The 14,066-nt window shown below is 34.2% G+C and overlaps 1 protein-coding gene across 3 annotated transcripts in view; it reads left to right on the forward strand.

Moving 5' to 3' along the window:
- The window catches only part of lpp (LIM domain containing preferred translocation partner in lipoma), a 218,761-nt gene that overhangs the window by 69,917 nt on the left and 134,778 nt on the right, over positions 1 to 14,066 (forward strand). For all 3 annotated transcript variants that reach the window (XM_058777838.1, XM_058777836.1, XM_058777837.1), the window contains one exon: positions 2,824 to 3,035. In XM_058777838.1, the coding sequence (XP_058633821.1) occupies positions 2,843 to 3,035 (193 nt within the window). In that variant the 5' untranslated portion in view covers positions 2,824 to 2,842. The remainder of the gene's footprint in view (positions 1 to 2,823; positions 3,036 to 14,066) is intronic.

The following is a 14,066-nucleotide window of genomic DNA, read 5'->3' on the forward strand; positions in this document are numbered from 1 at the left end:
ACAATATTTGGCCGAGATACAACTATTTGAAAATCTGGAATCTGAGGGTGCAAAAAAATCTTAAATACTGAGAAAATCGCCTTTAAACTTGTCTAAATGAAGTTCTTAGCTATGCATATTACTGAACAAAAATTAAGTTTTGATATATTTACGGTAGGACATTCACTAAATATCTTCATGGAACATGATCTTTACTTAATATACTAATGATTTTTGGCATAAAATAAAAACGGATAATTTTGACCCATACAATGTATTTTTGGCTATTGCTACAAATATACCCCAGCGACTTAAGGTCCAGGGTCACATATATATAAATTCTATTACTTTTTAGTTTTAGTTACTTTTGTACATCAAGTTAAACAAAATTAAAATGAGAAATGTTTTTTGTAATATGTTTGATTTTATTTCAGTTAATGTTAATTTTACTTCAAGTAACATTTTATTATGGTTTTAGTCATTGTTTCAATTTTAGTATCAGTGAGCTAAAATAACTCTGAGTCAACCTTGACTTTTTGACCTTGACACACTGTAGTGTTGCAGTTATTAAGCCATGAATGTTATTAAGCAGTGAGTTTTGTTTTTGACATTTTATACCACCCTGACATTTTTGACTTAACCTTGCGATCAGGATGACCTGTTATCTATTTCTTCTACTCATGGTCTATTTCTTCTAAAATATTCTTTCAAAGAAGAGGGGTTATTCAAGGAAATCCATTTTGAGTATAGTGAGGATTTTGTTAAGGCCCATCGGGGCAGCCAGTCACGACTCGAAATACCATATACCTTATATATCATGTTCATAAGAACCACGTCAGTTAACCTCTACCGTCTAGTTATCTCATTACGCTATACTCTGCAGGTAGTTCGCATTACAGGCTAACATCAAACTATTTTGAACTACCAGAGCTACTTTGATCCCTGCATGGCACAGGTTCAGTCATTTGCAACCCGACACCTGTATCACATCCCGCTGCATTTTCAACAAATATAGCAAATTATTTTATTTATTGGGCTATTTATTATCGCCACTCACTTGCAGCTCATAACAGGCCATGTAGAACCCATTTACTATGAATAATTCTTTGAATCAGTCTGCTTTAGAATAATCTTCCACATTTGTAAGTAATAATCCAAATAATAATAATCCAAGTAAGGAAGTAAAAGTATGTATTGTTGAGTTGGTGCAATTTTTAGAGTCAAAATAGACAGCAGCGGCCCTGCAGCTAAGTGCCCAAGCAGGTCAACAACACTGGTTATGTAAATATGTCTGTCTCAGAGACAAGCTGAACACAAATAAGAGTAAATAAGTTATTTTAATAAGTTAGCTAGAGCTGTGGCACAGCAGTTAGCACACACATGCTCCTGAAGTTGTCAATAAATGCATTAGAAGTCATCAGTATTATCAGGTTGTTAATGTTGCTGTTACTACGGCTTTCACCACGTCAGTGAAAGCTGAACTGCTGTCATGTTCCCTGGCAGCTTTCTAAGCTTCGACACAACTAGTAAATCCCCAGTTCTTCATTGCATGATGTATTATGATTTCATTTAAATTGATACATGGGTAGCAACTGGTGGTTATTTGCTTCTAACTATAGAAAAGTGAGTGGCGTATGTGAAGTAAAGGATTATATCCAATTACAGCCTCTTATTTGACACCTTGGCACGTCCCAGAGAACTCGAGGAATGATTAGCACCATATTTAGTTTTGCGGGATGCCAAGTCCTGAGACTTTATATTTGAAAATATACACTCTTAAAAGGATAGTTCACCCATCAAACATTCAAACACCAAACCCATGTAACTTTGTTTCTTCTATTAATTATTATTATTATTATTTTAAATCTCTTGTCAATATAATAGAAGTGGAAGGCTGTCATGTTACAAAATGACAAAAAAAGCAAGCATGCCAGTATCATAAAAATGGTTCATAATGCTGCAATCTTGTCCTCTTGAGTGCAGGTAACATGGAGTAAGAGTACGCATTGTTAATTTACATGTACTACTGACATTGTGACAATAGCCATAACAACCTATATTTCTATAAAATGGCAAACAAAGAATGGGCATAAACTTTGTTTTGTACTCAAATAAAGTCTTAAGTTTCAACCATTTTGTGGAGGCATTCATGTGCGTTCAACTTGTAAATATATAATCTTTCCATCGAGACATGAAAACACACTAATGCGACAGATTTGTAAAGAGGAATAAACTGAAATGCAAGTTAAACTGAAATTTAACTGTCCTTGGCATATTCATTAGAGTTGATGTACTGTGTGCATAATTGTTTCTCTTGAGTTGGATCTTTCATAATTTGTAGCATCTAGTTCACAAAACCAGTCTGAATGATTTGTTTACAAAACACAACGATTTGGTTCTCAAGTTTGACTTCATTTGTCATGGCATAATTTGCACTTTTTTGGGGGTGAACTTACCATAAAATGATAAGATACACTCAGATTTTCTGATGTAATAATCATAGTTGATGGGACTCTGAACTTGTTCTGGTTCTTCCATGCCTGGTGTTTGAAATGCACAGTTTCCTTCGCTAAGCCCACAGCTAAGAACAAAGTGCGGGAGAAGCCGCCACAGCACAGAGCTGTGGGGATGGGAATTTGGTCCCTGATGAAAAGAACCACAGTGGCTCATCCACCCATATCTATGTTATGTTATGCATATAAACAACTAGATTTTTATGGAAGGAATGTAACACTGGAATTCAGACAGCACTACAATTCCTCACACATTGTGGGCATTCTGGGTGCTATGGGACCTGTGCATCTCAGTGCAATATAATAATGTGGTCTTGTTGTTGTTTTTTAGATTTCTTGACTCCAGAAAGATGTGGGGTGGCCATAATGATGGTGACCAGCAAGGTCATGTGAGTGCACGAATGGAGACCAGCTTACCCATGGGTACCACTAGTATTTCTGTATCCCAGCAACAGGCTCCTAAGAAGTTTGCTCCTGTTGTGGCTCCCAAGCCCAAGTTCAACCCCTATAAACAGCTCGAGGATGCAACACACGAGGGAGCTGGTAAGACTTATAGCCTTGACTTTTTTAATTATTAGCATTTGTACATATTTGCATATGACCGTGGTCAGGGCACATGTACGGGTTTGCAAAATGTGTTTTTCCACTTGAGGATCAGAACTGGAAAACGACTTGGAGTCAAAATTCAAAGAAACGGTGAGGCAAATTCAATTGCACAGACTAAAATGTGTCTTTTACCTGAAAACTCAAGATGCAAAACTCGCTTGAAATAAGGATGTTACTGGACCACGACTGCAGGACACAAGGGCTCTTGGTCTGCCTTGCATCATACTAAAAAGTCTCGTCTGGCTCTTTGAAGTTGTCGTCTTGCCAATGACATTTTATTTTGGAAGACAGGTGACCATCTGACCATGAAAGTCCACCACTGGTGTCCATTTATATGCTGGGTCTATCTTAGCACTTTAAAAAGACATCTGGAAACACACACACACACACACACACACACACGCAAACACACACGCACACTTATGCATTAAAAGCAGACTGTTGGCTTTGTGATATTTCTACTTTAACTTTCACGACAGTGTATTATCCCTCAGTATAACTGACATGTGTTTGCCGACACTACAAAACAACAAAATATATAGACTAGTAGTTATACCTCAACTCCCAAAGGATATTAACTTAATAAATCAAATGATCCAGATCACAAAACTGGTCCAAATGATTTGTTCACAAAACACATTGATTTCCTTAGTGAAAAAATAAATATACCAAAGTGTATTACATTTACTTCATGCTGAGTATACTACAAATACATTTACATATTTATGTACTTAAAAATACTCTGCATTTGTACTTTTGGTATACCAACCTGATATACTTAAAGTCTGGAACAACTAATTTTGTGCTTAATGCACTTTAATTGTGCAGAAGTAGTGCTGAGGTCAAACTACAGCTATACTGAAATGCATTTGATTGTGCTAAAATGTAACTATTGCAAGTATACTTCAGGCACACTGATATTATTCAAAGATCATACAATAGTGACATTAAAACACATTTTAGGCTTAATGTTAAGAAATGCCCATTGTGGACAAGCAGTACTCCATAAAGTTTAATTATAATTTTTTTATACCAGTAGGTTAGAATTTGCATACAAAACAACAAAATATAGATCGATTTCTATAAATTGCCTCCAAAAGAATTGAACTTAATCCACAAATCAAAATATTTGAATGGCTTTAAGTTTTATTTTTAAGTAAATATTAAACCAAGTTTTTAAAAGAGAAATATAGCGCAAGCTGTGTGATATAATTATTATTATTATTATTATTTTTCCATTTGATCCAGAAATGGATATAGAAAATCATTTGGAAATTTAAAAGGCACATTTACAAATTACTTATTAATTTATTATTTTGTTGTTACACTTAACTTGCATTTTTAACATTATCTAAATAGTGATACATTTGTCTACTTTTTGTCAGTTTAAAATATGATTTATTCATTTATTATTGTGTTGTAACGAATTAAATACATGATTTAAATCATTGATAAACTAATAATTAATTCCTCTTTTTATTTTTAAGTTAAAATATTCATTATTTTAAATCATGTCTTTAGTTAATTTGATGGATTACATCTGTGGTTATTTGGTTAGGAAACCTGTGTGAATTTAACTGATCTGCTCGAGACTGGTGAAACCATCTGGTTTCTGGTTTCTCCACTGTACAATCAGATTTGGACAGTCCACTGTTTGTTTTGTTCAGCATTAACCCAAACTGTGATCATTTACATGAGAGGTTCAGCAATGATTGTGTGTGCCATGAACGTGTGTCACTTGTTCATATGTAATCGCCTCACACAATGGTCTAATCAGAACTCTGTGCTATATGTGAGAAGGTCCAAGTTTGCGTCATGCATGTGTGGGGCCACAAGGGTTGAGTGTATGGGGACTCATTGTTGGCTTATTTCCAGGTGTTCAGTAGCATGTGATGTTCACATTCACTGGAGGTCTTGGGTGGCACATTCCATTAGAGCAACATGGCCCCAGTGTCACTGTTAAGCCCCTGATGGGTGGCAGGTGCCAAGAATGTGTCCATCTGCTGTGCCAGCTCCCTCGCCCGTCATCTTTCTCTTGCCCCGCTGCTCAGGCTTTTAATGTTCCTCTCATTGTCACTGTCTCCAATGATATTCCTGGAAAAAGAGACTGATTATGATGTATGTGCTTGAGTTTGTTTGAATGTCATTACTAGTAATTGTCCCTTACATAAAAATACCGTTATTTAGTTACATAATATGGTACCAAATTATTGCTGTATTTGTATTACCATTAGAGGTGTATAGATAATTGTGTTATTACTCATAATAATATATACTGTAGCATTTGTGGCCAGAACTGATTTTATGCTGTTTACACCTGAGGACAACAAAGAAACACAGGGAATACATTGAAAAGTGTCTCTAACAAGTCATGACAAGGTTATTAAGGCTTATTAGCAAAGTGGAGTTTAGTTGTATAGTATACAGTCATCATCAATGTCTCAACTTGCCGGGTTAATACAGTTTTCAATATGACTTATTAGAATTAAAAGTCAGAACTATGCTACTTTTCATAATTGTGGGGGCCAGTATGATTTTTTTTATGTCTCTCTTGCTCACCAAGGCTGCATTTATTTGCTCAAAAATACAGTAAAAACCACAATGTTATGAAATATAATATTAGAAATTCTTAAAAATTATTACAGTTTAAAATAACTGTGTTCTGTTTTAACACATTTAAAAAAAGTTATTTGCTCCCATTATGGCAAAGCTGAATTTTCAGAATCATTACTCCAGTCTTCAGTGTCACATGATCCTTCAGAAATCATTCTAATAAACTGATTTGGTTCTCAATAAACATTTGTATTATTATCAGTGTTGAAAACAATTGTTCTGCTTAATATTGTTGTTGAAACAATGATAGGTTGTTTCAGGATTCTTTGATGAATAGTTCAAAAGAACAACATTTATTTCAAATCCATATTATCTTAAAACCTTTACTCTCATTTAATTGTCAATATAATGCATCATTTGTATTTCACCTTTTTTTTTATTATTATTTCTAGCAAAAATAACTATTGTGAGAATTGCCCATATTATTATGGCAAACGTATGATAATTGGGAAAAAAAGATGAAATCCAAAGGATGCATTATATTGAAGTGAGAGTATAAAGACATTTATACTTAAAACTTCACTTATTTTACAGTTTACTACTATGATACTCTTTGCCGTGTTTTTGTTCGTGGTTGGGAGTTTTCTTTTTGCAATTTGAGGGAACATACGGTATGGGAACTGCTTTGTGCATTAAAAACAGATGCATTAAAAAGATAATATGAGAATTTCAGATATCAAAAATTAAATATAAAAGTTTCGTCAAAATAATGTCAAATCCTTAGAGTACATTGATGTTTTCTATAAATAGTTTGTTATATAAAGTTTAAAAAGTTGCAGCCAGGCGGACAAATAAACCCAACAAGCCATGAAGCTCATATTTACAAGCATATGTGCGGAGTTGCATGAGTTATTGATTACTGATTACAGACACATGGCCCTTGGGCATTACGTAAATATGGGTGAAATCATATAAATGCTCAAAAGTGTTAGTGTGATTTCTTTGCAGTGTCTACCCAGACAGGCATTTTTATGCTCTCTGGACATCAACCAAGTCTTAGCTAACGGCATGCCCTTTGGCAATTTGTTAATTTAAAAAAAAAAAAAAAAAAAGAGTATTATTGGGAATTTGTTTCTGCAATAAAAGTGCTCTTTTCTTGCATTAATTGGCTGATAGCGGCTCTGTCAGATAGGGGTTTCCATGGTTACAGCGTGGGCTTTCTGGACCCTAAAAAGCTTTCTGATTAGAAATGTGAATTTAACTTAATCTCTATGGTGAAAATTGTATTAATTAAGTTATTCTATTTTTAAACATTTCACAGAAAATAAGAAAGATAGAAGACCTTGAGGGCTTATTTTATGCTGTACCCCTGCTGCTCTGCTGCTGGTGTGCGAGCGACAGAGACCTGCCTTTGTTTCAGATGAAAAGCGATGATGAGATTATTGGAGGGAGTTCTCACACGTCTGTCCCAGTCAAACAGGCAGCTTTGAGCAAGACAGAGTTATCTGAGCTCACTTCGTCCCATTTTAGTTTTACCGTAACTTAGTGTCGACAAAGAGAAATGCAACCAACCAATGTGCATATTTGTCGTTTTGTGGGTTTGCTGTAAACACCAAGCCATACATTTGAACACATTGTAACTGAATAATACAAAATGCTGACAGACTGACATTGCAAATGTTCCATTTAGTTCTGTATGCTTTCTAAAAACTGACTTGGAAGCTGATTGAAACTAATCGCAGCCGCAGTGCAAGTGTCTCTCTCTCTCTCTCTCTCTCTCTCTCTCACACACAAAAGTCCCTAGCGGACCACCTGTTTTTCAGTTAGTGATGGAGAAAGACTATGGGTAATTTATTTATAATTTAGACCCACACAGGACGGTTAACAAACGTAAACTGATTTGCATTGTTTGTGGTGTCAGTTTTAAAGATTATAAATATTATAAACACTCATTCATAAAAGTAAGAAGGACTGCATTTTAGAAGCATAAACATATTTACACACATCAAATATTAACTTTCAAGTATCATTTCATTATTTCTACCTTTTGTTTAGCAAGGAGGAACATTCCCTGTGCCTTCTGATGTAGCTTAAGAATTACAGAATCTGTTTTTGTTTTTAGTAATAATATGAAACAATAATTAATGAGTTACATTGTAGGTAATATTTCTTTCCAGAACACCACATTTTATCCCATTCTTTTTTTTTTTTTTCGCTGATATTCTTTTAATTCTGCAATAGTTCATTAAAATTATCTCTTTTATGAAAACTTTCTAATCTTACGGTTACACAGAGCTCAGAGAGCACAGAGGAAGAGTTTGTACATGCGCTTGTGTCACGCTAGAAGGGCTCCCGTGGGCATTGTGGTTCACACTTCTGCAATTTTAGGGTGTCTCTATCTAAACAAGGTGCTTGAAAAACAGTATCAGACCTATATTATCCAATATTTGCCACAGGAAGTGGATGCGTTGCGTAATATCTCCTTTATGCTTCTGTGTATTACTGCCAGCTTGCAGCTGCTTATGACAATGTGAAGTCAAGGTTAAGCGACATAAAAACAAACCAGATGAAATCCTGTCATGGCTGAATGAGACTGACAGTGACAAACAAGTTTTTTGTTGTTGTTTTTTTATTTGTTTGTCAGGTATTAAGATTCTTATTGTTTAGTTTGAACAACAGACGGCTATATTGTTTAGCCAATATAGCCAGTATATGTTAGCCAGCCAGTCACCTTTTGACACCGAGTATGTATTTTCTGGATTGATTTTTTTTGGAGTGAATTGTTGTATGCTACATTCTGTTCAAGGACCTATTCAAAGTTGATTGTGTTATTTATTCGTTCAGAAAGTGGCAAATGCAGCCTTAAACCTGAATAAAAGTGTTTCTTCAGACACTTTGACTGTTGCCGGTAAAACATAAAATAAAATAAAAAATAGTATGCCACTATACAGATTTATTCATTCAGTTTTGCCATTTAGTATTGACTACATGCTGTTAAAGTGTATTCAGACGGCACACATATTTGAAGTCTGCCTGTTATCGCTGTTCACCGCTGTCTGTTGTATTCAGTGGCATGACTTCATGTCTGACTAACCTCTTGACTTATTCTGAGCTTCTGTCTGGAACATTTCTAATTGAAGGTTGAAAGGCAGATACAGAACATAAAAGCTGTTTTAGGTCCTGTATCTGCCCATGTGCTATTGTGTGAGAAAATGTGCCGGAAGATAGTGTGAGTTGAGGCCTTGAATCGAGGGCAGTTCATTAGGCCTCTATTACAGCGGATAAGCCCAATTCCTTGGCAAGCTAATTGACTTTTTATTAATGGAGATAAGTGAACGTGTCAATTATCTGAGCAAGGGTACTTTATATTAAGTAAAGAACATCATAGGAGATAAAGCAAACAGTAATAGGGAATCATTGTAAAGGTGTCTCGTCAAAGTGAGGGTTTGTACAGGGCTAATGAGGTTTTTAACGCTGATGTTCACATTAAATTAATCTGATGGGAAATGTGGAAAAACCTGTGTGTGTGTGTGTGTGTACAGCTGCATAAGGTATGCAAACTCTTTGGATTTACCTGGATTTCTGCATGAGATGGTCATGAAAAAGTCTCAAAAATAAACCCTATTAAAAAAAATAAAATATTATAAATATTATAACCCTATTATAAAAAAATAAAAAGACACTTAAACATACATTTGTTTGTTTTGTTTTTGTTTTTTGTTTTGTTATATGCAGACTAATGCATTAATGGAAACAGCTAATCACATCTAATAATAATTAGAAAATCTCTCTCTTTCTCTCTAGCTCTCTCTCACACACTATGTACAGTATGTACACACAGATAGAGAAATTTCCCCACATTCTAATAAAATATATATTTTTATATATCTTTGTTAATGCATTAATGTCATTTAATTAATCTCACATAATTGCTGTCATGTTTTTCTGACAAGCCTGTGTCACCCTGCTTTGCCTGCTAAATAAATAAATAAATATTTCATATTAAATAAATAAAATAGGCATTCAGTTATAAACATTCATTGGCACTATATATTATTTTATATTATAAATTCCCTCACCAAAAATATTACAAGCAAACAATCAATTAATCAAGCAAATGAATAAATAAATATTGTATATCAAATAAATAAAATAGGCATTCAGTTATAAATGTTCATTACTACTACATATATTATATTATATTATATTATATTATATTATATTATATTATATTATATTATATTATATTATATTATATTATATTATATTATATTATATTATATTATATTATATTATATTATATTATATTATATTATATTATATTATATTATATTATATTATAAATTCCTTACCAAAAATATTACAAACAAATAAATAACCCTTGTTTTGTTGGAGCTGTGGCCTAACACGTTAAGCTGTGGTGCTCATTTGGGAAATACAGATTTGAATCTGGACCATGCCATGTCCTGGTCTTTTTCCCCATACACTTGTCCCTGCTCTATTGTCTGTCAAAAAGTGGCATGACCTTTTATGTCCTGTTTTTTATTAACAGGCAAATATTAGCAGACACAGTATCTTTAGCCAGTATTTTGTTCTCGTTTTCTACACGACCATCGCACCTTATGATGTGACAAACCTCAAAATTGCCTGTTATGTATATGAGTTTAAAGTCAGCCAGCTCAACAGTTAAACACCTGCATATTTAATTCACAGTGGAGAGTCAGTAAAAACAGGAACTTGTTCACTCGGTTGTTCAAGAAAGCAAACCCAAACAAAAGAATGAAGGGTGTGTAAACACCTGCTTTACATAGTTTCCAGACCATACTGCTTTTTAGTGAAAAGTTAGTGTATTTTTCTGTATTGAAATTGAACGAACAAATGCAGTTTTACTTGATAAACATTAGTGTGAAAACAGTGACCTCATCATCTTTTTACAGTATACATTTTGGGGAAACCATTAGTCACTCAACCAGATTGATATGCACTTGCACAAGCTCACACATAAATATACACAATATTTGCAAACTCAAACTCCAGCACGCACACGTGTCTAATTTCTGTGAAAGGAAGAATAACATCTGTGCAATGCAGAGTAAAGGCCTGACTGCTTTCTTTTTTCAGACACTGTTTTTAGCAACACTTAGGACCACCTGACAGGGTGGATGTTATTGGCCGGGGTCAGTTCACTTCTCCCCTTCCCATGACTACCAAATAGGTTATTCTTGGGTGGTTGGACAAATAGCTATTAAATTAGGCATATTTTTAGTTCTAAAAAGCAAGGATTCAAATGAAAATCTTACACATTTGTATCTCCACCAATTATGTCCATTACTTTTCCCATTCATATTAGCCAGTTTACAACTTTGCCGTTCCTCGTGAATTATTTGGCTCAAATGTGTTACTGTACAAAGTGTGGTCTGACTAAATCTATCAAATACTTCTTATAAGTATAATATAAGACTCTCAAAGTGACATGGGTCTGTAATATAGAAGTTAAGTTGGTCTCCAGTGATCAGCACATGCCTCGGAGTCTGACATTTACTGTGACCCGCTGTGTCTGCTGTTCTTTACAACATTACATTGCACCACATGTGGCTGTCCAAGTGTACGCTGTCAATTTTTGGTGTGGTGAACCAATTGCAGATTGATTATTTAACATGTGATAATTTAACTAAAAATAAAAATCTGCCATCATGTATTCACCCTTATGTGGTTCTAAACCTGTATGACTCTTTCATGTTGAGCACAAAAATCTGTTTTGGTGACCATTGAATTCCATTTATATGAACAAAAACAAACAAATAAACAAACAACAAAAATTCTCAAAATAACATTTCTGTTTAATAACATTTTTGGCTGAACTATCCCTTTAAGAATTACTCATTTAGTTAAATGTTGCTTTAATGTTTAATAAAAGGAGCTAAACTTAAGCAGTCTTTAGGATCCTTAATTTGGTTTAGAAAGCAGTAATGCTTTGCGTTATCTCTTGTACAAGACCCAATCATGATAATCTGGTCTTTGAATAGTCAAACACACTTCAAAACAAACTTTTGTTCCAAAAATAACTCTTATCTGTTTTATTTGGGGGGGGGGAGACATATGCTTTTTACAAATGGAAAACATTGTTTAGCTGAGAGGGTACTTGTGGATGAACACATAAGATGATAAAAGAATTTATGTAATGCTCTCTGAGCTGTGTTGTGCAAGTATTATCATATCAGTGAATAATGTATGCTGTTGAAGGGTCCAAGAAAATGTAAAGAACCTCTGGGTTAAAATAGTAGTTTTTAATGAAATATGGAGGGTTTGTGTTTGTGTGCTTGCCTTTTCTCTCTCGCTTAGTATTAATGTTTCACGTGCTTTCAATAAAAGTTAAATACGAGTTCTCCATATAGAAATCACATGGAGCTTTAGGTTAGATTGTAGCAGGCCTGTAATCCAAAAACTCATTTTGGGAAGTGTAATCCGGACACATTACTGCTGTTTTATCTCTTGTAACTTCATTGTCTCTTTTGATTTAAGAGGATTAAACAACAAAATATTTGGGTGGTCACTTGGAAACTTTATATACAATAAAATTTGCATGATAAACAATGTGGAATGAAAGCTATTAAAATTATTCAGGGTATTATTGGACTGTTTTGAATGTGCATTCTAGCTCTTTGACATGGTCCCAAATCTTTGAAACACAATTACCTGAATGAAAAACAATAAAACACAAAGCAAGAATCAGTTTATTTACTTGACAGCGCTTGTCACTATACCCTTGTTTATTTTCATTGTTTTGGATTAAGGATGCATCAGTATAAAATTTTCAGTCGATATGATAAGCTTTTATGAACGAAAACCAATAAATGGACATATATTAGAATTCTATAATTTTGTTAAATTCTTTAATTATATTATTTATTTAAAATAATTAAATGCCACAACTGAATCTGTGTGGCATTTTTATATATATATATATATATATATATATATATGCAGTCATGGCCAAAAATATCGGCACCCTTGGTAAATATGATCAAAGAAGGCTGTGAAAATTAATCTGCATTGTTAATCCTTTTGATCTTTTATTAAAAAAATTCACAAAAATCAAAAATCTACCTTTCATTGGATAATAAGAATTTAAAATGGGGGGGAAATATCATTATGAAATAAATGTTTTTCTCAAATACACATTGGACACAATTATTGGTACCCCTAGAAATTCTTATGAGTAAAATATCTCTGGAGCATATTGTCATTCATATTCACAATTTTGAGCACTCCAGGGTGATTATGAACATGGAATTATCCAGCCATGGCTTCCTGTTTCACATAAATATAAATAGGAGGGAAAACAAAGCCCAAATTCCCTTAATCATCCATCACAATGAGAGAAACTAAAGAATATTTTTCTGATGTGCAGCAAAAGATAATTGAGCTTCACAAATTAGTGAAGAGGCTTTAAGAAAAGAGCTAGAGCAGTGAAAATTCCCATTTCCACCATCAGGGCAATAATTAAGAATTTCCAATCAACATAAAATGATATGAAACTGCCTGGAAGAGGACATGTGTCTACGTATATCATCCTAATGCACGGTGAGAAGGAGAGTTTGAGTGGCTAAAGACTCTCCAAGGACCACAGCTGGAGAATTGCAGAAAATAGTTGAGTCTCGGGGTCAGAAAACCTTAAAAAATATTGTCAAACAGCACCTACATCACCACATGCTGTTTGGGTGGGTTTCAAGAAACATTCTTCTCGCTCATCCAAAAACAAACTCCAGCATATTCAGTTATGAGACACGACTGGAACTTCAAACGGGACTGGCTTCTATGGTCAGATGAAACAAAAAAAATTGCTTTTTAGCAGCAAACACTAAAGATGGGTTTGGTGAACACAGGGATAAAAAGTACCCCAGGTGTACAATGAAATATACTGCTGTATTTTTGATGTTGTGGACCTATATTTCTGCTGGAGGTCATGGACATCTTGTTTAGACACATGACATCATGGATTCTATCAAATACAAACAGATAGAAAAATCAATAAGTGATTGACTCTGTTAGAAATCTTATAATGGGCCATGTTTGGATCTTCCAACCGTACAATAATCCAAACACAAACCTCAAAAACAACACAAAAATGGGTTACTGAGCACAAAACCAAGCTTCTGCTGGCCATTCCAGTCCTCTGACCTGAACCCTATAGAAAATGCATCTAAAGGGTCTGGAGTGATTCCGGATGAAGGAATGGTGTCTGATCTTTTGTCAGGTGTTCTCTAACCTCATCAGGCATTATATGAGAAAATTTAGAGCTGTTAAACTGGCAAATGGAGGTTTCAAAAAGTATTGAATAAAAGGGTGCCGTTAATTGTGGCCAACGTGTATTAGAGAAAAACATTTATTTCATAATGATATTTCTCCCATTTA

The sequence above is a fragment of the Onychostoma macrolepis genome, chromosome 06 (assembly GCF_012432095.1).
Source record: "Onychostoma macrolepis isolate SWU-2019 chromosome 06, ASM1243209v1, whole genome shotgun sequence".
In the NCBI taxonomy this organism is placed as follows: Eukaryota; Metazoa; Chordata; class Actinopteri; order Cypriniformes; family Cyprinidae; genus Onychostoma; species Onychostoma macrolepis.